The 20,990-nt window shown below is 39.2% G+C and overlaps 2 protein-coding genes across 2 annotated transcripts; one reads left to right on the forward strand and one right to left on the reverse strand.

Annotated features, from left to right (window-relative positions):
- Positions 1-2,989: 2,989 nt before the first annotated feature.
- On the reverse strand, positions 2,990-11,822 carry septin10 (septin 10). Its single transcript, XM_003445303.5, has 10 exons — positions 11,660-11,822; positions 10,623-10,737; positions 9,902-10,097; positions 9,598-9,784; positions 6,239-6,400; positions 5,815-5,911; positions 4,654-4,822; positions 4,435-4,567; positions 3,877-4,055; positions 2,990-3,108 (listed from the first exon to the last, which is right to left on the reverse strand). Exons 1-10 carry the CDS (start codon positions 11,687-11,689, stop codon positions 3,093-3,095), a joined length of 1,284 nt encoding a protein of 427 aa, XP_003445351.1. The 5' UTR covers positions 11,690-11,822; the 3' UTR covers positions 2,990-3,092.
- Positions 11,823-13,491: 1,669 nt separating this feature from the next.
- On the forward strand, positions 13,492-17,486 carry sowahca (sosondowah ankyrin repeat domain family Ca). The gene is made up of 4 exons (XM_003445356.5): positions 13,492-14,060; positions 14,509-14,882; positions 15,066-15,455; positions 16,246-17,486. The coding sequence occupies exons 1-4, from the start codon at positions 13,715-13,717 to the stop codon at positions 16,708-16,710; spliced, it is 1,575 nt and encodes a 524-aa protein (XP_003445404.2). The 5' UTR covers positions 13,492-13,714; the 3' UTR covers positions 16,711-17,486.
- The last annotated feature ends 3,504 nt before the right edge of the window (positions 17,487-20,990 follow it).

Raw genomic sequence — 20,990 nt, forward strand, 5'->3', positions numbered from 1 at the left:
TCTTGCTATAATTATAATTATCTTGTGATAAGCTGTGGGAGCAACACTCCAGGTATGGTTGTTGGTGTATTATTAGTGAAGGGTGTTTAGGAATAAAGGAAGACATTATTCCTCTTTTATCCTTCCCCCCATTGTCTCTTTGACTCATTCTTGAATCTCTATCTTCCTCCTTTCATATCTTCTTCCTCTTGGCCTCTAAAAGCCAACGCTGGTGTGGATGAGGTGTGTAATTGGTAAATTTCAGAGCATCAGCGGCACTCCCCTTAAATGACAACCCTATCTTTCCACGAGTCGAGCCTGTCTCCAGCGATCACCCCCATTTGCATTTAGAGTGACTAGCAAAAGGTGACAGGGGTGTGTGTACGGGAATGTCTGCATGTGCGAGTGCAGGTGTATGACAGCTATCTTAGCTGTAAACCCACTCATAAAAAACTCAACTCTAACACTTAAACTGCTGCGTTTAAAGCAGAGAGAGCATGCTGCACTTTTTTTTCTTTGATTTTTCAGATTTCTGCAGTGCAGATTGTGTTCTGCCAGGAAAACTGGGTGAAATCACTTCCCACCTGGGAGCTGAATCTCCTAGAGAGCAGCTGAAGGTGTCTGTATGTACACACACACGTGCCCATTCTCCAGTTTTCCTGGGTGAAATGGTTCTCCTCTAGGTGTCCTCTTCTCAGCTTATTATACCAGTGAGGTGCTGCAGGCTCCTGCAAGGAATCGATCAGCATTCCTCTGCTTTACGCCAGAGCTGTCTTTCCACCTGTCTGTGTGCCAGCTCCAGAGTTGCACTAAGGGAAAGAGTGCTGGAGGGTAAGACACTGCAGGGAACAAGTCCTTTATCAGGCAATATAGGGCACTCCCTTTGTGTGTGTGTGTGTGTGTGTGTTCAGATATAGCAAGTGGTGGGTAGGGGAGATGTTAAGCTGCTGTTACCTACTAAATCTTACTCTAAAGCAAAGGGAGAGCTCTGCTCTCATCCACCTATCTTCTGAGAAAAGGAAAATGAAATGTAGACATCTTCTAACATTTTTTCTAACTGAACCACACAGATGGAGGCATTTAAACATAAAATAAAACACTCAAATGCCTTAAAAGTGTTATTTCAGTGATTAGATGTAGTGTCAGCAACCAACAAAACTTTAGTGAGGCAAAACAGGCCTCGCTAAAGAAATGATTTCCCCCAAATACAGTGTATGTCAGAGCAACAGTACATATAATGGTGTAATAATCTCCACAATTAGATATCCTGGGGGAATTCCTTGGCAGGACTGCAGTGATGCCATTACACATGGACATAACATTTCCACGGTCAAATCTTTGAAGCAAGTGCAAACAGACTGTGGGTATTGTTAAATCAGTCCTCATTCATTACATCGCAGTCTGAACCTCACGCTGTACCAGAACAGAAACTGTTGGATTCGTACACCAACACAAATCAGCAGCTTCTCAATTATTTAACTTCACAAATCCCAGGTAAACCACCACATTTGCATATTATGTTTCTATTTGACAACTGTGTAAAAATAAAAAATACAATAATAATAATAATAATCTGAAAAGAACTAGAATCACCAGAAAAATAATCAATTAAGCTCACAAATTCTATACTTCTATCCTTGCATGAGTTGACAGTAACCTTCGTCTTGCACTGGGCCTGAGTGCAGCACCATCAGCACATCCATGTGTTAAACAAGACAACTTTCTTCTAATTGGCTGCCCCTCACAAACACATTTTAAACAGCAGGCAGGTGGGTGGATGGGGCTTTGTTCTTGTGCACCTGAGAAATCAAGGATATTAGTAAAAGAAATCCTTCAGTTTGTCACACATTAATTTTTTTAAATTTATTTTTAAATCAAGATCTACTTTGATTTCTTATCATAGATGGGCAGGTTATAATGGAATTATACCAATCCAGCTCACGAGAGAGGAAATGTGTTGCCTATAAAACATCCCTATAATGAAGTAGACAAACACAATCCATCATCATAAAAATACAAAGATTTATTTAGAAAGAAGAAAAGCTCCCATATAATACTGTTTATTCCTTAAATATAAGTGTAGTACAAATGTGTCTCAGGCAAGCATTTATCCAGTAGGCATCGGTGTGTTTCCCTGGATGTGATCACAAACTGGATAGCATAGTTTTTAGGTTTAATACAGATAAGGCACTATTACCTTTAACTAGTGTAAATACAGTAAGTTAATTTTTTTTTTTTTTTTAAATCATTGAAACCAGCAGCAGTGTTGCGGTTTACTCCGGAGTATTGCTGAGAAAGGGTTTCACACAGTTAAAAAGTCCAAAAAAGCGATGAACAGAAATATGTAGAATACAGTCTTCAGAGAAATACAATTCTCCCTTAAACAGCGACTCGATGTGATGCATTTTTTCCCCGTGAGTCAGCTCTTCTCAGACAGACAGGACTGCAAGTGTCAACGGTTTGTGTCAATATATTAAAAAAAATAAAATGAAAATAAGAGAGCAAGTAAAACAAAATATATATGTATAAAAATACACAGTAACATGTACCTAATCCCAAACCAAGCCTCTGTCTCACCCTCCTCAGAAAACTATTTAACTGTAAACCTCGGCAGAGAAGTGAAACGCTCTGAACCAATTTGTTCCCTTTGGAACAACCGCAAGAGAACGTGTGAGGTTCCTAACAGTGTGTTTTGGGTTTTTTTCTTAGTTAATGCTAGTATGTTCAGATTAAAGATTTAGAGTATCAAGGTGGTGTGCCAAACAAAGAGAATATAAAAAACTGGAAAGAAACAGGGAAATATAATATTCTGTGACACACTTCTGACAACTGTTAATGACAGAAACACTAGACAAACCTTCAAAAATGGTCACGGAGTATTACATATGGTGCTGAAAAGCTGAAAGTTAATTGTACCTCACAGGAACCACTTCACTGCTAGAAAGATAAAAAATTAAATATATGATTCATTTTAAAGTAAATTTTGCACTTTGTTGAACTGATTTATGTGGGTTTTTTTTTTTTTTAACTGTTAGCGTTACAACTGGCCACAGGGGTGTGGAAAGGGTGTGGGGTATAACGTCACTGGTTTTGCTGGTCACAACTGAGAATCTTCACATGAAACCAGAACTGAAAAAAAGAACAAGACAGAGACATATGAGCAACTTACAGAATTTCCCGTTTGCAGTTAATCAGTGACAATAACGTATACAACATCTTACATGTGCACAGATCTTAAACATCCTCATTAGTTATCAGATTTGATACCCTTGAGTTCAATGAGTATGTCTTCATCTGCACCGTCTCTTAGAGAACAAGTAACTAATGACTTGTGCAGGGGTGCTTACTCACATTATTATAGATGTATAAAGGAACACTTTTTAATCAAAGTATAGCATCACGCCAGGTAAACTTCTGGGCTATTGATCTGGCCAGTTAAGGAGCAGAAGTGTTTATGAAATTAACAACAGGAGCACTAGGAGGCAACAATAGCTCTTTTTCCATTATTACCTACTCAGATAGACTTTTCAGGGTTTTCCATTAGGTCATAGTACCTGGTACCAGATACTAAAATAGTACCTGACCAGCTGGGGTTCCAAGCAATCTGAGCAGGTATTAAAAATATGACATCTACAGACTGCATGCTACGATTGGCTGGTCAGTGGTATCACTCGAGGAGTCATGAGAGCATCGCCTTCACAAAAATCAAAACTGTAATTTTAGCCATCATTTTTTCTTTGGTTTGATGAATTCAGCCTTCTGTATGTTGATAATTTTCATTTCCAACAAACAATGTGGGATCCTTTTATTCCGAACACATTACTCTGATATCCAGTATGACTCGCCCCCCAGTATTCCATAAAAGCACAGGCACTGGTATTTGCAGAATTCTCTTACTTCTTCCGGTCTTTGTCCTTCTTGCCATTGGCAGTGAGGCTCTGGGCCTGCAGGAGTTGGGCAGCAGCTTTTCTTTTGCCGAAGGAGCTTTGGTCTTCATCAAGAAGCCGCTTCTTCTCCTCCAAAGCAGCTTTCTCTTCAGCATGGAGGCGCTTGAGCTGCTCAAAACGACCCTGGAGCTGAAAGAATGAGACGTGACAACACATGTTCATTACATAATAAAAGTCAAGTCTTACTTTCACACGTCGAACAAATTAAATGTAAAAGTGTAGAAAGGTAGACTGGGTGAAAACAAAACATCAGTGAATTTTTTCATGTTTTTTTTAATAATAGAGCATAAAACTGAAAGCAGAATATAAATAAATGACTTCTTTAATGGGGAAAAATGGAAAAGCTGACTTTATTTTTCCAATAGGAAACACATTTTTACTTTAATCTCTTCAGCTGATGCAAGATTTTATTAGTCTATTAAATATAAAGAATAGGAAACTCGGGACAAAAAGCACATTGCTTAAGGTGTGTTGTGAGGACATCAGTTTGCATTTATGCACTGTATACCTCTCTTTCAGCGTCCTTTAGTTCCGCTTCCTTCTCCTTTACCCTCTGCACAAACATTTGCCTCATTTCATCCTCCCTTTTCTGCAGCTCCACCAGAAACTCCTGACGCTTTGCCTCATACGTCTGCTGCAAACTGCAACACACATAACTCGGCTGTAAGTCATATGTCCGTGCATTTTCTCATTTTGTGGATGTATGCATGGGTTTGTGACGTCACACCTGACAGGTTTGCACTCTGAGTCTGTGTCTTTGAAACCAAGCTCTTCAAGTTTGCAGCGTCTGTAGAGCTCGTAGTGCCGAGTGTGTGTCTGCTCTCTCAGGTCTTCCATATTTACGCATATGAGCATCTCCCTCAGCTTAACAAAGTCGCAATGATTCTCATTTTCCACTGACGCACACACATCAAAGAAATCAAAGGGTTATTCTTCATAATAAAATACATTCTAAGCTTCAAGTTAAAAAAAAAATAGTTTCAAGTAGTGCTGGGCGATATGACGATATATATCATGTGGACGATAGAAAAGTGTCTATCGTGCCATTTGTCTTCTATTGTTTCTAACCCAATTCTATAAATTATTACATAAAATATATAATTAAATAGCCTGTGGCAATTATATTAGTGTTGTCTTGTCACTATACATACTCTAACTTTATGCAAGAGAAAATAAAGTATTAAAAAATATATATATTTTTCGCAAAGAAACTCCGTCTTATGGTTTTGCGACATGGTGCTGCTTTACGTGCACCCGGATTTGCGAGATGCTTTATGGTAACTCAAAACGATGGACGCGCCACGGGTTGCAGTTTCATGCCCGGACATGCAACAGGCAGAGACAGCTACACAGGCAGCCCAAGAAGAAGCACTGTTACCGAAAAGGGGGGGTACGTCTGTGATTTGGTTACATTTCGGGTTCAACAGCACAGACAGAGCGGAAGACGCCCATTTGCAAGCTATGCTATAAAACTATTCCCGCGCCCGATGGAAACACAACAAATCTCTTTCTACAGAAGGTCCACGAAAAAGAATACCCTACATGAGGCCACAGCGGTTTTCATTTGATACATTGTTTGTTTCTTATTTGTGACAGTTCCGTTAAATGTCTCTTCAAAATAAAGTTGGAGAAAAGTAAGCAATGAAATTTGTCAAACTTTTCAGAGAATAACTGGAAACATTGTGGTAATATTGTGGTATATCGTGATATATATATCGTTATCGTGATATAAAATCATTCATTTCATGATAAATATTTTTTCCATATCGCCCAGCACTAGTTTCAAGCATGACACAAAGTGTAGCCAGTGAAAACCACAGTAAAGGAAAATGTTGCAGTAAACTGCCAAAGCTTTAAAGAAATCCACAAACAGAGTAATTCATCCTACCTTGCACTACACCCCATGGATACTGGCGAGCTTTCACCATCTTGTTTCCAACAGCAACTTCCTCTGTGCTGCCTACTACAGCAAATGGCAAATGACCCTTGAAGAAAAGAAAAAAAAAAAAAAAGGAAAAAAAAAAATCATATACAAGATGGATTCATGCATCTGAAGCAAAAGACACAGCTTGGTACACAATACTTTAACTAAAGCTGTTGTAGATCAAACGCCTACATTAATATTCTCACTTAAAATCACAGATGCCTTTTACACCAGCTCCCTCAGAAATGTTTCCTTTGACAAAACAAAACCCACATGGTGTGTGTCTGCAATTTGAATTATATGTTTAGAATATTTCTGCCACTAAAAACATTCACCTAAACCTGTATCTGAGAAAAGTCTGTCTGTGTGAGCGTGTGTGTTTCCTTACATTCATTGTAGTGTTGACTTTGGCCACAGTCTCATCATCCAGTGGGAACTGGTATATCTGGACACCATTGCTGACCAGCTCACTCATGATCTTGATCTTAAACTTGTGCAGTTCACTCTTGCTGATGGTGTCGGCTTTGGCAATCACTGGGATGATATTCACCTACAGACAGATGTGATAAATGTTCATGATAAGCATAGTGACAGTATTTTTTAGAAATACATGCCAGCTACAGAAAATAACTTTTCATGCCATCTGTGAAATATAATAATAATAATAATAATAATTAAAAACAAAATGATAATCTGATAATCCAGTTTACCATCACACATATTTTCACCACGTCTTTGTTATGATGGAGTCACAATTTAGCTTCCATTTTCATAGTCAGACCTTCATCTCCATTAACATCCAATGCCTCAAATGCACAAAATTATAAATCCACTAAAGAATGCTAGGCCACACTGATATCAGTAGCTTGATATGGTTCAATGACACTGAGAACTAAGACATGAACACCACTGCATTTCCTCTCAGTACGCTAAAGGACATTTATATACAGATAAATACTGAAAAATATAAAATATATACAAATAAATTTACTTTCATCGCAGCTATCGCATTATTTTAGAGACTCTTATTCTCTATAAGAACTAAATCACTTTGAATGTTGCTGCTATACCATGACAGCAACTACCGTTATCCTTAAGTTGCATGTAGACAATCTATAAAATTCGAAACACTAAATTCACAAAGTTATCTTCAATAAAATGAGCAACTCCTGATATCACAGGCATCCACTAATTGAGCTAAAACAAGTCGTTTTCACAGCCCAGCATACCATGAAAGTACATGTAGACACATTAAAAACATCCCGTCATCTGACTGGTAACAGTATCACTCAACAAGAACGGGAACTGTATTTGTTGTCTCTCTCTTTATCAGAAATTCTTTCCCCTAAAACTATTTTTTGCTAAGTGTTACAAAAACCATGTTTTCTGAATGCCATTTCTGGCCCAGCAGTTCACTATGCTGTCCAAGTCATCCCGCATTCCTGTCTGTCTGTCACGTTGTCAAACCAAACCGGGACCTGGAATGACTTGTTGTCATTGGGCGAGCTTCTGGGGCCAGACCACACACACCCATACACACATACAGAATACACACACTGATCCCAGCAGAGAAGTCTTAAGAGATCTGATCCAACAGCTGTCTGAGTGAGTGACTGTCTGTCTGTCACTGCTGCAGATTGGACAATTGGCTCTTTCTGTGTGGTTCTGTACACTGACACAGAAGGACAACTTGAGTGTGTGTGCGTGAGGTGATTACAGCATTCCAGTGCTGCTTCTATCCCTTTCACACGCAAATCCAGGGTTACCGACACTCCAGAGCAGCGAAACCACACAAACACACAAAAAGCACAAAGTTGCTACACACAGGGAGCATGGGAAAGTCTCTAACCATTTCAAGAGGAATGGATAGAAGGGGGTTCAGTTAGTTGGAGTGAACCTCTCCCAGCAGTCAGACATAAAAACAACCACAGCAGTAACTTATAGAGAAACTCCCACCATCTCTCCCACACACAACCACACATAATCTGTCTTCATGTTAAATGTTTTCACAGCGTATTCCTACTAAAGAAGCTATAAAAGAAGGCACCTTTTGCAGTTATCGCTTCCAAGTTTGAAATTTATCTCCTGCAAATGCATCATGAAGGCATCACTAAATCTCCTGTTATCCCTGTAGTTCACTGAAGACAAAGCTATCAAAGTTAAGCCAGCCTTCATCTTCATCCACAGACAGTACAAAAGATGGATGTAACCACGGTGACATCAGCCAGTGGTTTGTGAAATCCTGTTCTAAGCTGAACAGCGTTTGCCATCACCTCCTTGGTGTTTTGAAACTGGGTGCAACAAGAGAGGAGGATCTGAAACTGAACATATCCTCCATAATTCTCTTGACCAGATTTTTAACTTTTGTTTTTATTATTCAGGATTACCTAAAAATAACAATAAGGTGTTTTACTGAGGTCACAAAGAAAGGAAGTTGAGGGTGGTTTTCAGATAACCTTTTATAAATTCTTTTTTGGAACCACAGTTATTATCCACTGGCGGCCATAAAACGTTTATGGCACTTCAGCATTGGCTTGATTTTTCCGAGCATCCATCTTTTATAATGTTCAATTCGTCATCTTTAGCTCCAAACTGAAGGCGGAGATTACAATGCTTTTAGTATATAGTCTACATCATATTCTAATTTTTCACTACCCATCTCCACACCACAATTCTTGTCATTGTCTTACCCTTTTAACTGTAATGAAATACTGCCTTACAGAATGTCTACTGTATTATTGCCCCTTTCCTCACTGGTAATCACTGGCCTGTTATGGACCGAGGGGAGTGGTCCAGGTCAGGTAGACAACTTAAGCCGGGTTTATGGTCAACGCACACCAAATGTAACGTCACCACAGCCCCGTCATTGTTTATACTGGCACTTGGAGCAAACCAGCTCAGTTCAGACTTCTCCTGAATGACAGGTTTTGCCATTCAGAATTTAAAAAATCTTGGCATTAGTGCTGGTATAAGAGTAGAAAAAGTCAAAACAAGAAGACATGAAAAGCAAGTTGGTTTGGTTTTTTTCTTCCAAAACGTATAATCTCTTCAAACCCTCTGTATATTCCGGGAATCTGAGCTTCTGTTCTGATATTTACTTAAATGGTAGTTAAAAACCAACATGATCATAGATTTGTGTGTCAGGTTACAGCAATCGAAAAGGGAAACGACAAGCCCAAACTACACCACAGCATGGCACATGCCAATAGTTGTGACGTCAGTTTTGGCGAATGCTGCTGTTTGCAAAAGTAACAATGGTGAGAACAAACTAGGTTTGAAGGTATGCTGTGACAGACACATCAACACACCTGACTCTCCTCAGATCAAATACCAAACATGCCCTTCTAATTAGGGTTAAACCTTTAGAGTACATCATCATTCCCCAATGAACAAGTGTAACATATCTAGATGCTAAACTCCAATTATATTCTTGTGCTGCAGTAATACATTTCAAATGTGAGTTGTCTGACTGAAATGTTGCTAGGCTAGATTTTTTTTAGAACCTAAGCCTGCTATTAACTAAGCTACTTAGTAGCACTGCAACCACAGAAACAGGTAAGTTTCGCCATCAATTACACAAAATGCATGAAACAACTTGACTTGCTACTTTTTCCTACTTCAAAAATAAAGAAAACAACTTTAAAACTGACAGATTTTCTTAAGTATTACATTACAGTGACAGTGAGAAATCCAACACATTAATTATACCCTCTGACATGCACAAAACACTGTGGTCCTTTCTCCTACCTTGCTGTCTAGTTTCTTCATCGTGACCAGATCAAGGGATTTGAGTGAATGGCCTGAGGGGGAAATGAAGTAAAGGCAGGCATGGACTCGTGAGTCATGGTAGTTGTGAAGAGAACGCTTGATTTTTAGCTCCTCCTGGAGATAACTCTCAAATTGCCTGTCAATGTAGTCCACCACAGGCTGGTAGCTAAAACACATACATAAAGTGATCATCAGTAACTGGCAAGTTCACAATGACAGTAAAATCACTTCACGGCAGTCACAATCCTCCAACATTAATAACCTACTCAGCTGTTCCTCGTACCTCTCTTGTTTATTCATCTGGTCTCCAAAGCCAACTGTGTTGACCACAGTGAGACGTAGTCTAACGTTACTCTCCTGCAGATCATACGTTTGAGCCCGGAGCTTCACCTGAGGTTCAAAGTGGGATGACTCAAAGTTCTCAAAGTTGGTATTAAATAGCGTGTCCATCAGTGTAGACTTGCCTATACCCGTCTCACCTAGGGGCACAAAAGAGAAGTATGATGCAATCTTTAGTAACTGAACTTGAAACAGAAACTTTTCAGCACAATTTTATTGTAACTGCCCAAAAGTCAGATTTATCCAGCAATTAAACTGTGGTCACAATGAATTCTAGCTAAGTGTGCAGGAGCTTTAACATCAGGCATGCCTGACTAAGAGCTGCAAACTGAAATCATTAACTGAATGTTTGTATGCAAAATAAAACTTAGCAATGCATTTCTATTACTATTTAATGACGGACAAACTACCTACATTTTATAAAGGCAATAAAAGTTTCTGAGAGAGTCTATGTTCTGTTATTCCTGTCAATTTGTTCAACAAAAATGTCCATTACTCCTGCCTAAATGACATGACAAATAATAAAAAAATGTCTTAATTTTATCCTAAATATGAAAAAAAAATAAAATAAAAAAAAAATTAGCTCATCATCAATGGCAAAAAAGAAACTCTGCATAATGTATGCAGAGTTTCATCTATGTATCTATGTGTGAGCGACACAGTACCGATGCAGAGAATATTAAAGCAGAAGCCCTGGCAGATGGACTTGTTGACAAGCTGGTCAGGAAGGCTGTCAAAGCCCACATGGCCAGCAAGAGACAAGGACCGGACTCCTTTATCCTGTGGAATAAATTTAACAGAAAAAGCTGGGTTGTAACATTATGATGCTTTTTCCTCTCTTATTTCACAAAATATTGCACTTACACACAAACAGAATCACATATTGCACCGAGTAGTCTAGTCCAGCCAAGATGTTTACGTATTTTTGTCTTTATTCTTTGCCTCATTCGATAAATCTGGTTTTTAAAGCCTGTGTGTGGGCCAAAGAGGCACAAAAGCGGTCAGAAGACGTTAAATAGGTGGATTTATCTTACTGTCCTAACTTCCAAAAGCCTGAGATAACTTTAAATATCACCGTCGTCCACTTCCTCAGACCTTCTCCAGTCTGAACTAATGAAACATCCCGAGTGTAGGTGGTCAGCACTGATTTAGATATGCTATGATTAAGAACCTTTAATAACTCTGTGGGCGGTGCTGTGCTTTATTTCTGAATCCTTGTCATTGCTCGAAGTCAATACGCCAACTTTCATTCAGATTTGTGAGGGCTAATAATCAATGATATTTGTGTTGCAAAGCTCCCGCAACGTACAAATACTTGTGGCAGGCACGAATTGCACACATACTTTCAAAACCTTATCACGGAGCTAATGTAAATGATTCTATGAAACTAATGTAGCACTGCTAGTGTAGCGTTAGCCAGCTAGCGGACTCTCACCCGTTTACCGTAGCGAAAGGCTTAGCTGGGAATCTTTTTCAACAAAGGTTCAGTACTTGTGTTGATAGCACATGATAAATATGCTGTCGAGTTTTGAACTTTGCTCCGTTTAAACTTGAATGTTTTCCATAACTGTAATAACTGAAAGTTTTCAGGCTAGGAGCTAACTTAATGATAGCCTCGGACACTCCCTGCTCAACTGTCTAGAAAGAAGTTAATTGTCGACAACGCATAGTAAAAAAACAAAATTAAAATAAAAATACTAACCGGCTGCCGTGCAACATCCGAAGAAGCCATAACTTAAGATAGGTCGTAAACAGATTCAGAAATAACTTTAAAAAAATAAAAAAAACCTAGAAAAGGATCGACTTCTTTCTCAAAGAATCTCGCTTAGTACCGCCCTACTGCTTTCGACAACTGGACAGACAAGACCATTAAAGACAATGTAGTAATGGGACGATTTCTAAGTTTGTTTTATATCGACAGTCATGCTCAAGTTATGGCAACTTTTGTGAAGGCTGCACTATTTAAATGTTCTACCGGATGTGATTTACAAAAATATAAAAATAAGATAGAGCTGAAAAGCAAGAAAAACATTATGCAGTAATAAAATCGTCCCCCTTTTTTAATAATGGTACAGCGCAATTTAATTTTCCCAGTGCTTACTTTGGGGACTGTTAGCGTCGACTCGACATAGCTGTTGTTACATATCATTCGACAAACAAAACATTAAAGTGTATGAAGTCAGATTTTTGGAGGTGTGATAATAATGAAATTATGAAATGAAAAATCATTATATATTATATTAATTTAAAACGGTTCTATATATGATCTGCTGTATATAGCTATGGGAAAATGCATGCAAGACCTACTAACTAATCCGGTTTATATGCTATAGATGAAGAAAGCTAAAGCAATTATAAATAGATTACAGATTATCAGGTTATTATGAACAAGCCATTAGAATATTCATTAAATTGCATGCCTTAAAATTCTACTCTTTCATTGAGCCCCGACTGCACCGATATTGTACAAAGCACAAACAAATCTGCTTCTAAACTGTATTTGGAGGTTTTAAATTAGAGCGAAAGCATGTGAACTAAGAATAAAAAAATATCTTTAAAAAAGCAAGGGTCCGGATAATTTAAAAACAAATACAAGGTGTATAGGTAAATGTGAGTAACTGTGATGAGGAATTAAGATTGTTCTGTTCATTATGTAATTTTAAAAACAGTTCAAAAATCAGATCGCAAACTAATATAAAAATGCGGAACAGAATGATTTCCATTGTTTAAAAGAAACATTTGTTTTTGTCATGGTTCTGTTTCTTTTCCTTATATTGTATTATCTTTTGTGTTTGTTTGGTTGAAATGTTAATAGAAAAGCGTTGCCGTTTTGAATGCGCTCTATGTAAAAAAAAAAAAAAAAAATGTAGAGGTTTAATAAGCTTAAAGGTTCTATTTGCACCTTTTAGGTCAATAATTTGTGCTCGTCCCCTTGAATGTACTTCTTGGCTGTCATGGTGTATTTGTTTACTCAAATAACCTCCTGTGTTTGTTGTTTTGTAAAATGTTAATAAGGACTGAAAGATCAAGTTCTGCGGTGTATTAGTTTTATTATTTTTCTTTGTGAGGTAAATGTTTTAGGATCAGAATCATCTTAATCTGGGCAGGTTTTTGCACAAATACAAGGAGATTGAGTCCGGTTTCCTCATTGCATGCAAAAAGAAACGTGTTAAAAGAAATTATTTTAAATAGACAGTATATAAAAAGGCATATATATTTACAAGGAGAACATGAATACAAGGAGAAGATAAAAAAGTAAGAAACATTTAAGTTACAGAGCATAATACAAATTATAACAAACTACAACTGGGCATAAATGAAAGCAGTAAATAGGATGAACATAATGCAACCTGGATGAACCTTGGATATTAATTTTAATAGTTCAAATTGTGCAGTGCAATTATTATTAATACTGTGAGTGTGTTGACCGGAAACAATGTGCATTTTATTATATATTATGTATACGCAGTATTTATGGTCACTTTTAAATAATTAGTCGTCTGGGAAGCCTGCGTTTCCGATGAGCACTGGAACGCAACATGATTCTTGCCCCTCGCCTGTGAGACGATGTGAGCGCCCCCTGTCTGACAGAGCTAAACACTGGTCTTCCCATGGAGGAGAGGAGGAGGCCAGAGAAGAAGATGCTGTCATCCTCTCCTTAAGCGAATGAGCGCGTTAATGGGCTCATTTTTAAACCTTCTTGCGCAAATAAGCCGGTGATCTTTGCGCTCTGTTTGAGTCGTTCAGGACGAGGACGATGATGATGATGGCGTCCAGCTGCACAGTGCAAGCCGTGCAGGAGTTCCTGTCGGAGAGAGGAGGGAGGGTCCAACAGATGGAGCTGATCGATCATTTCCTATCGCTGAATGAACAGTCGAAGGAAGGGGTGGATCGCGAAGCGCTGAAAAGCATCGTTGACAGCGTGGGTTTCGTGAAGGTGGAAAACGGCGTGAAATTTGTGTGTTTGAACAGTGAAGGCAGCGGGGCGTCGGTGATGCGTACGGACGTAGATGGCCACGATGGTGCGGAGTGCAATGGCAACATCCAAGAGACGCTGGACAACAACTGTGTCAACGGCAATCATGATAAGGGCGACCAAACAGGTGAGGACGACGGATCCATTGTGTTTGCGTGATTTTTACGCACGTGTTTCATCCATGAATTGCTTTCTTACGTTTAACGTAGGCTGTTTTGTCTGTATTTTTGTTTATGTGTGGTCTACTTGTTTATTTGTCAAAACGACAAAACCAGTCGTTTAGTCTGTTGAGTAATACAGCACGAATAAATAGAAGGTTTGGCAGTTATTTTGTTGTTTTTACGGGCCAATATACGCATACTGCTTTTTTTTTTTTTATTTCACCGTACAAAATAGTGTTTGATTAAATTTAATTTGGAATCATTTCCTGCCAAAAAACACAAAATCCCTAAGGTTCAGGATACTAATGACACCAATGAGAAAAAAAACAACAACAACCTGTTAAATTCTGCAGCATGTGATCAAAAGTCTGCATGAAGTTGAATGAACACACAAAACAATTAATGGTCTTACAGGGGTCCACTTTCCACTGGACAATGACAAACAGACAAATGGGAATGAGAAACCTGCAACCCCATCCCAGAGCAAGACCAGCACAGGAGTTCCTACCCCTGGTGGAGGGGGTGAAGTGAAGCTGAGAGATAGAAGGAGGCGAGAGTCAGCTCCAGTTCTTGGGATGCCAGATCTCGACCAGGCCCAACCCGGAGGATCTCATAACCAGCAGACTAGAGGGGCACGCAGGGTGTCTAAAGGGTCACAGCGGGCCATGCTGACCAGCTGCCTGTCTGAAGACAGTGCTCTGGAGGGACTGGACCATATAGGAGATATCCAAACACCCAAAGGAAGTCGCAGGAACTTCATAGAGCTGATGATGAGTAGTTCTCCTCAGGTAGGACGCAGTGCTTTTTATTATCATTAAGTATTTGTTGCTTTTGCCCTTTTTCTTTTTTTTTTCTTTGAATGGCAGCTTTCTGTAGCAAGTAACAATGTGTTGGGAATTTCTAAATGTCTGCATTTTGTGCTGTGACACAAAAATCTTAACAAAAGCCACGGCTATTGTATGTTCTGTCAGGTGCGGAGATCTCTGATCAACCGTGGCTCACGCCTCCGGGACTCAGTAAAGAGCGAAGGCGACTCGGCGTCACTCATCTCCTCAGCCACTGACGAGGACTGCGCCTCAGTAACCCTGGACCCTCTAGAGCACGAGTGGATGCTGTGCGCCTCAGACGGCCTGTGGGACAGCCTTCAGCCCCTGCTTGCTGTCGAACCCAGCCTGGTGACCAAGAGAGACTTTGTGACTGGTTTTACCTGCCTCCACTGGGCAGCTAAGCAGGGCAAAGCTGAGCTGCTGTCTCAGCTGCTCACCTTTGCCAAAGAGAACACTATACCTGTGAATGTGAATGTGAGATCAAGTGCTGGTTACACACCGCTGCACCTGGCCGCCATGCATGGACACACCCAGGTGGGTTGCAGGGAGTAGTATCATGTGTTACATCTGCTCAGTGAAGCAGTACGTAATTACCTACACTTTATCTGCCCAGGCTAGAAACATTAGCTCAAAACAAGTTAGCTGAACTATGGTTGTAGACAAAAGTTTAAACACACTCATCATGGGTGGTAATTTGGGTTTTTAAAGGATTTCTTTGAATCTTTTTTTTTCCAGGATGGAATGATTCTACAGCATATATTGTTAATGACAAAAGCACAAGTTTGGGCTTATTTTAGATATTCTGTAATCCACATAGTGCCAAAAGTGTAGGTGTCAAACATGCACTAATATTTGGTTCAATATTCCTTAGCAAGTTGCACCTGAACCAAATGTTTTAGTAGCCATCAACAAGTTTCTGGCTGGATATTTGACCACTCCTGTGCAGAGTTGATTCATTTAGGCCTATTACAGGTCAGGGCTTTGGGAAAAACATACCAGAAGCTTAATGTTAGGCTGCTTTATTCCTTCTAGTTTTTATATGGGTTTGGGATTATTGCCCTGTTGCAACACCCAGTTGTGCACAAGTTTCAAATGTCTAGTTGTTGATTTTTTTTTAATAATAATAATAATTATTATTATTTTGCCATTTTGGCCTTTATTGGATAGAGACAGTGTAGACAGACAGGAAAGTGGGGAGAGAGAGGGGAAAAAAATGAGCAAAGGGCCATGGGTCAGACTTGAACCCGGGCTGCTACATGGTCGCCTTCTAATATCCAGAAAACGAGACATCTCATGTTTGCATGTGATGTGTTTGCATTGACAGGTGGTTCGTGTCCTGCTGTCAGACTGGGATGCAGACCCTGAAACTCGAGATTACAGTGGGAGGAGACCAATGCAGTACCTGTCCCCACCGCTGGCCGCTGATCTGCTGGAAGAAGGAGTGGTTACCTCACCGGGACCTGAGTCAGACAGTGAGAACAACAACAGTGGCAGCGGCGGAGGTCGGGGTTGGAGATTTTCCAAAGTCTTCCAAGGGAATCTGAACCCGCTCCGGTTGCTGAATTCACCAACAGAGGCATCAGAAGATGGAACGGGGAACTGGAAGAGTAAAGGGGGGATGCAGAGGAAGACGTCTTTGAGCCGACTGAATGCCCGGCTGCACCGAGGACGCCACAGAGCCCAGATCATCCACAGCGCCTCCTTCAGGGACACAGGAGAGGTGGGAAGAGGAGAGGAGCTACAGAGCAGTCCTCTTCGAACGAGACCACTGTCCAACCTGTTTGGATAAATCGACACCACTCTAAGCCAGCGACACAGAGCTGTACACCATTCCCAGGTGGTTTTATTTGTAGCTTAGGTACCTTTTATTATCTGACAGGTCAGATATTTTAGTGACAAAATATAACAGTGCAGAAACTAACACATTTTACAAAATTATGTTTTCTAAAATTCTAGTTTAGTTTTGTTCCTATTGCAGTTATTGTTTGTCACTGAGAGAAGGGTACAGTCACGTGACAGTTTATTTGCCTTGGCTAGACTGTGAATTCTCTCAAACTTGATTTTGTTTTGACTTTTTTTCGCCCTCTATTTAATTTGGACAACTAACATCACACTGGGTGTCCTAGTTTAAATATGTTACAGTACAGTTATGTTCATAAAAATGCAAATGCAACAAGCAGTATTGTAGAAAGTTCTCACTTTGAAGCACTTTGGTTTGTTTCCTCACCGTGTTTCTGTTTGCAGAGTAATATATTTACACACACTATTAGTCTGAAATTAGATGGTGCTGAAGTTTTTTTTAGTACATTCCTGTAATGTGAACAAATATTTTTTTATTTTTTAAAGTGGCAGATTTTAATATTCAGACAGTTGTAATCGCAGATTTTTTATAAGAAGCAACAGTGTACAGTCATCATGTTTGCACTTGTCACTTTTTAAAATTGGTAGTAGAAAAATCCATTTGGGTCCCAGATCATATCTATGTTTTAAAATTCTAGGCATAACATCAAAAGAGGATCAGATTTTTACCCGTTTAAATGCACAGTTAACTGATATTCAAAAGGGGCTTGGTAAGTTATTTCTCTACCAGTTTTTGTTTATTTAAAGGTGGAACCAAAAAGAGTCAGGTTCACTAATGGGGAGATTTTGCTAAGAACTGTTTAATTGTTTCCAATTAGTTATACAAAAACACAGATTAGTAGAAGCACAGTCACATACTTTATATACATTTTTCTACTGCCGATAACGTACCTCAAATTTTCTGAAGCTAATTCACTTGTTTCTACATTGCTTTGTGTGTGGCGTGTATGCAAATGTTCAGACACTGATATTTAGATATTGCTCTCTGAATGTCAGTTGCGGAGTTTTACTGTGTTATCTGACATTTCATTTCTATATTTACTCTAAAAATGTGACACAGGATTCATTGGTTCATAAGGGTAAAGGTTCAGGCAACCACAGTCACAGATATCCGCCGGAAACAACTACATCATATGAAACTGAGACAAAGTCAATATTGTTCCCATATATTAGTCTGACCTTGCATGCACGCTGTCATCTATTCATCAAGCTCTGTTTTCTCTAAGGACTCTGGCCAGAATGTGCCGTAGGTTTAGCAGTGATTTCTCAAGTGGTTTCCCAAATATGTGAACCTTTCTTCCTCCCGAATTTCATGAATGTTCTGTTACTAATTTGTAGCATTTGTACTTTTATCACGGGGATTCGTGTCATTGTATGTCTTGACACTTTTGATGTAGAATTTTATGTCATTTTCTCAGCGGCATGAGTAGAGGAAATGGAAATGCAGCACACTGTTGATTCTTATGTCTGTATAAAGAAAATCTGTTTTCATTGTAAAATGCTGTGAAGTGATTGTGTGGTGTGAAATCACTGTTAACGAGCCACTTTTGTTTTTGGATTAATGTCTTTATCCATAAATGTGAAATAAAGAAGTTTTGTTTTTATTTACATAAACTAAAGTTTTTAAGTCTGTCGACTACACTGTATTGTCCCATTGATGCAAGAGAAAGATTGTATAAAGAAACGGCCTTGGTAATAATGAGAAGGTTTAAAATGTAAAGAGCAGCTGTGAATACTCATGTTAATGTCACCAGAATAGATTAAAAATACAATTGAAGCGAGTCGCTTCATCCGCTGTTCCTGCTGACACCAGCTGATTGTCCTTGCCTGTTGATGCTGAATAATTGATGATCTGACGACCCCAGCTTTGCTCTGGCATTTACAGTATATCCACAACTTCCTGCCCACATAGCCCACCAGACAGATTAACATCCAGTTCTTATTTTGCACCTCTTGTTATACAGACTGACCAAAAGTCAACATTGCTGCTGTTGGGATATAAACTCTATTTAATCCATTTTTGCAAATACTTTAAAATCAGATTTTATGTTGTTTATCTTAATATACTTAAAAGAACCTAAGAGGACAAGCAGTTTTGTGTTTCCCTGTTATGTTATTTTTGCCATTGGTTAGAGAAAGTAAACAGAGTATAGGGTACAGAGAAATTTAATGCCCACAAGCTTTCATATGTGTGTGGGGGTTACGATACATTTCTCAGTGCCTGAGCCTGAACAGATTACTACAGATCTGGCAATCCTCTTGTTGCTCTGATGTCCTTCTGGCACCCTGTCTGTTCTCTGCTTCGTGTTTCCCAGATCAAACCAACCATATAAAAGCTGGATTACATGTAAACAGTCACAATGTATCACACAATATGCTTCTTATATAAAACTGAATGCTGTCAAGTCAGCTCCTTTGATGATTCTGTAATCTCTGGGGTTTCCCTGATCTAGAAGTCAAATAAGGATTTATAGTGGTCAGAAGTGATGTGCTTTTTTTTTGGCTATGTAGAATCCAGATTTGCCTTAGGCAGGCTGTCTATTAAATAACTGCTGATCGGGACAGGATAGAGAGCCTTTTTGACTGCAGTAACTGACCTACATGCACAGTGAAGGGAGTAATGCCTATTATGCAAATTCCTCTGCCATCCTTTCAGGGAAACTGTGCCAACTTTTTAGCCTGGGGCCTCCACTGTTGGACCAATCCAAGTCCGGTCCATTTTTATCTCACACAGTTACCACAGTGATGATGGCTTTCAGACAAACCCTAATGAGTCACAAACAGTGCCAAATAGACATCAAGTGAGTAACAAATTTGTACTGTCATCAGAGTGTTGTTTGTCTTGTGGCAGATATAAAAAAGTACAGTGAATCCAGCCTGAACCCTTTTTTGATACTGATCAACATTTTTTTGCATAAACTATATCAGTGATTTACTAATAAATAATGAAATTGAGGGCGATTACAATTATTGCCAAAGTTTCTATCATGTATTAATTATGTGTGTTCTGAAATATATAGCAGGGTGTGTGTTCTTTCTCTTTTTAAATACTGCTAATATATATGTATCTATAAAACTTGGTTATTTACACCAAAAGTCTTAAGTAATTTGTAAGCCCGGTAAAAACCATAAGTGAAGACCTCACAGATGCATCTGACCCGTCTACTGTTCCCTGAAGCCTCATCAGAAAAGGTCTCAGTGGAAGGAAGCTGAGTACTCAAAGAGAAACCATGCATACTCTGTGAGAACTGCAAACTCCACACAGAAAGGCTCCAGACTGGATTCAAACCCTTCTTGCTGTGAGCCGACAGTGCTAATCATCAGACCGCCATGCACCCCATGAACATATAAGGAGGAGAGGTACTGATGGTAGATAAGTTTAAATACCTGGTGTCAGCCATCTAAAGCAACAGACAGTTCTGGGTATCTGTTGTGGGTGGTGTGACTATCAGGGGGATTTGTAATAAAAGGATCGAAGCAAGAATGAAAGGCAAGATTTAACAAGATGGCACTGAGACCTGTTATGATGCATAGTTTGGAGATGGTGACAAAAAGATAGGAGGCCAAGGCGAAAGTGCCAGAGCTGAAGAAGTTAAGATTTTTGTTGAGAAGATGGAGAGGATTAGAAATGAGCATGTCAGAGGGAGCGCTCAGGTTGAGCACAAAGTTAGAGAGGCAAGGCTGACTTAGACATGTGCAGAGGAGGGAGAGTGGACATATTGGACAAAAGATGTTGAACATGGAGCTCCCAGGCAGGAGGGCCTCATTAAGAAAAAAATATTGCTGATCATTTTGAGAATAAAGTCAAAAATTTTATTTTGAGAAAAAAGTTGAAATACTAGTTTGAGACAAAAGCCAAAGGGTGGAGATTATGGTTGCTGTTTGAAGACAAACTCCCAGGTTTGCTATACCTTCTACGAAAAGCCTTGAGTAGAAGTACCAATTCACTAACTCAGGGGGTGTAGGAACTATAGCTGTTTGTCTTGAAATTGTAATCTCCACATTTTGATTTTTTTCTCAAAATTCTATTTTACTTTGATCTCGAAATTTTGACTTTATTCTCAAAATGACCGACACCATATTTTTTTCTTAACATGGCCCTAATACTCCTTCATACAGGAAGAGAAGAGGAAGACCAGACAGAAGATTCTTGGATGTAATTAAAGGGTTGTTGTAGCAGAAGAACATGCTAGGCCAATTGACTTTGAT

Source organism: Oreochromis niloticus, linkage group LG16, assembly GCF_001858045.2.
Source record: "Oreochromis niloticus isolate F11D_XX linkage group LG16, O_niloticus_UMD_NMBU, whole genome shotgun sequence".
NCBI lineage: Eukaryota > Metazoa > Chordata > Actinopteri > Cichliformes > Cichlidae > Oreochromis > Oreochromis niloticus.

Bases quoted from the DNA above. Each gene is read 5' to 3' on its own strand.
- septin10 (XM_003445303.5), bottom strand. From the start codon at position 11,689: ATGGCTTCTTCGGATGTTGCACGGCAGCCG. The intron at 6,401-9,597 runs GTAGGAGAAAGG...ATCTGTCTGTAG, and splicing joins TGAAGAAACTAGACAGCAAG to GTGAATATCATCCCAGTGAT. The intron at 4,823-5,814 runs GTAGGATGAATT...TGTGTGCGTCAG, and splicing joins TCCATGGGGTGTAGTGCAAG to TGGAAAATGAGAATCATTGC.
- sowahca (XM_003445356.5), top strand. From the start codon at position 13,715: ATGATGATGATGGCGTCCAGCTGCACAGTGCAAGCCGTGCAGGAGTTC. The intron at 14,061-14,508 runs GTGAGGACGACG...ATGGTCTTACAG, and splicing joins TGATAAGGGCGACCAAACAG to GGGTCCACTTTCCACTGGAC. The intron at 14,883-15,065 runs GTAGGACGCAGT...ATGTTCTGTCAG, and splicing joins TGATGAGTAGTTCTCCTCAG to GTGCGGAGATCTCTGATCAA.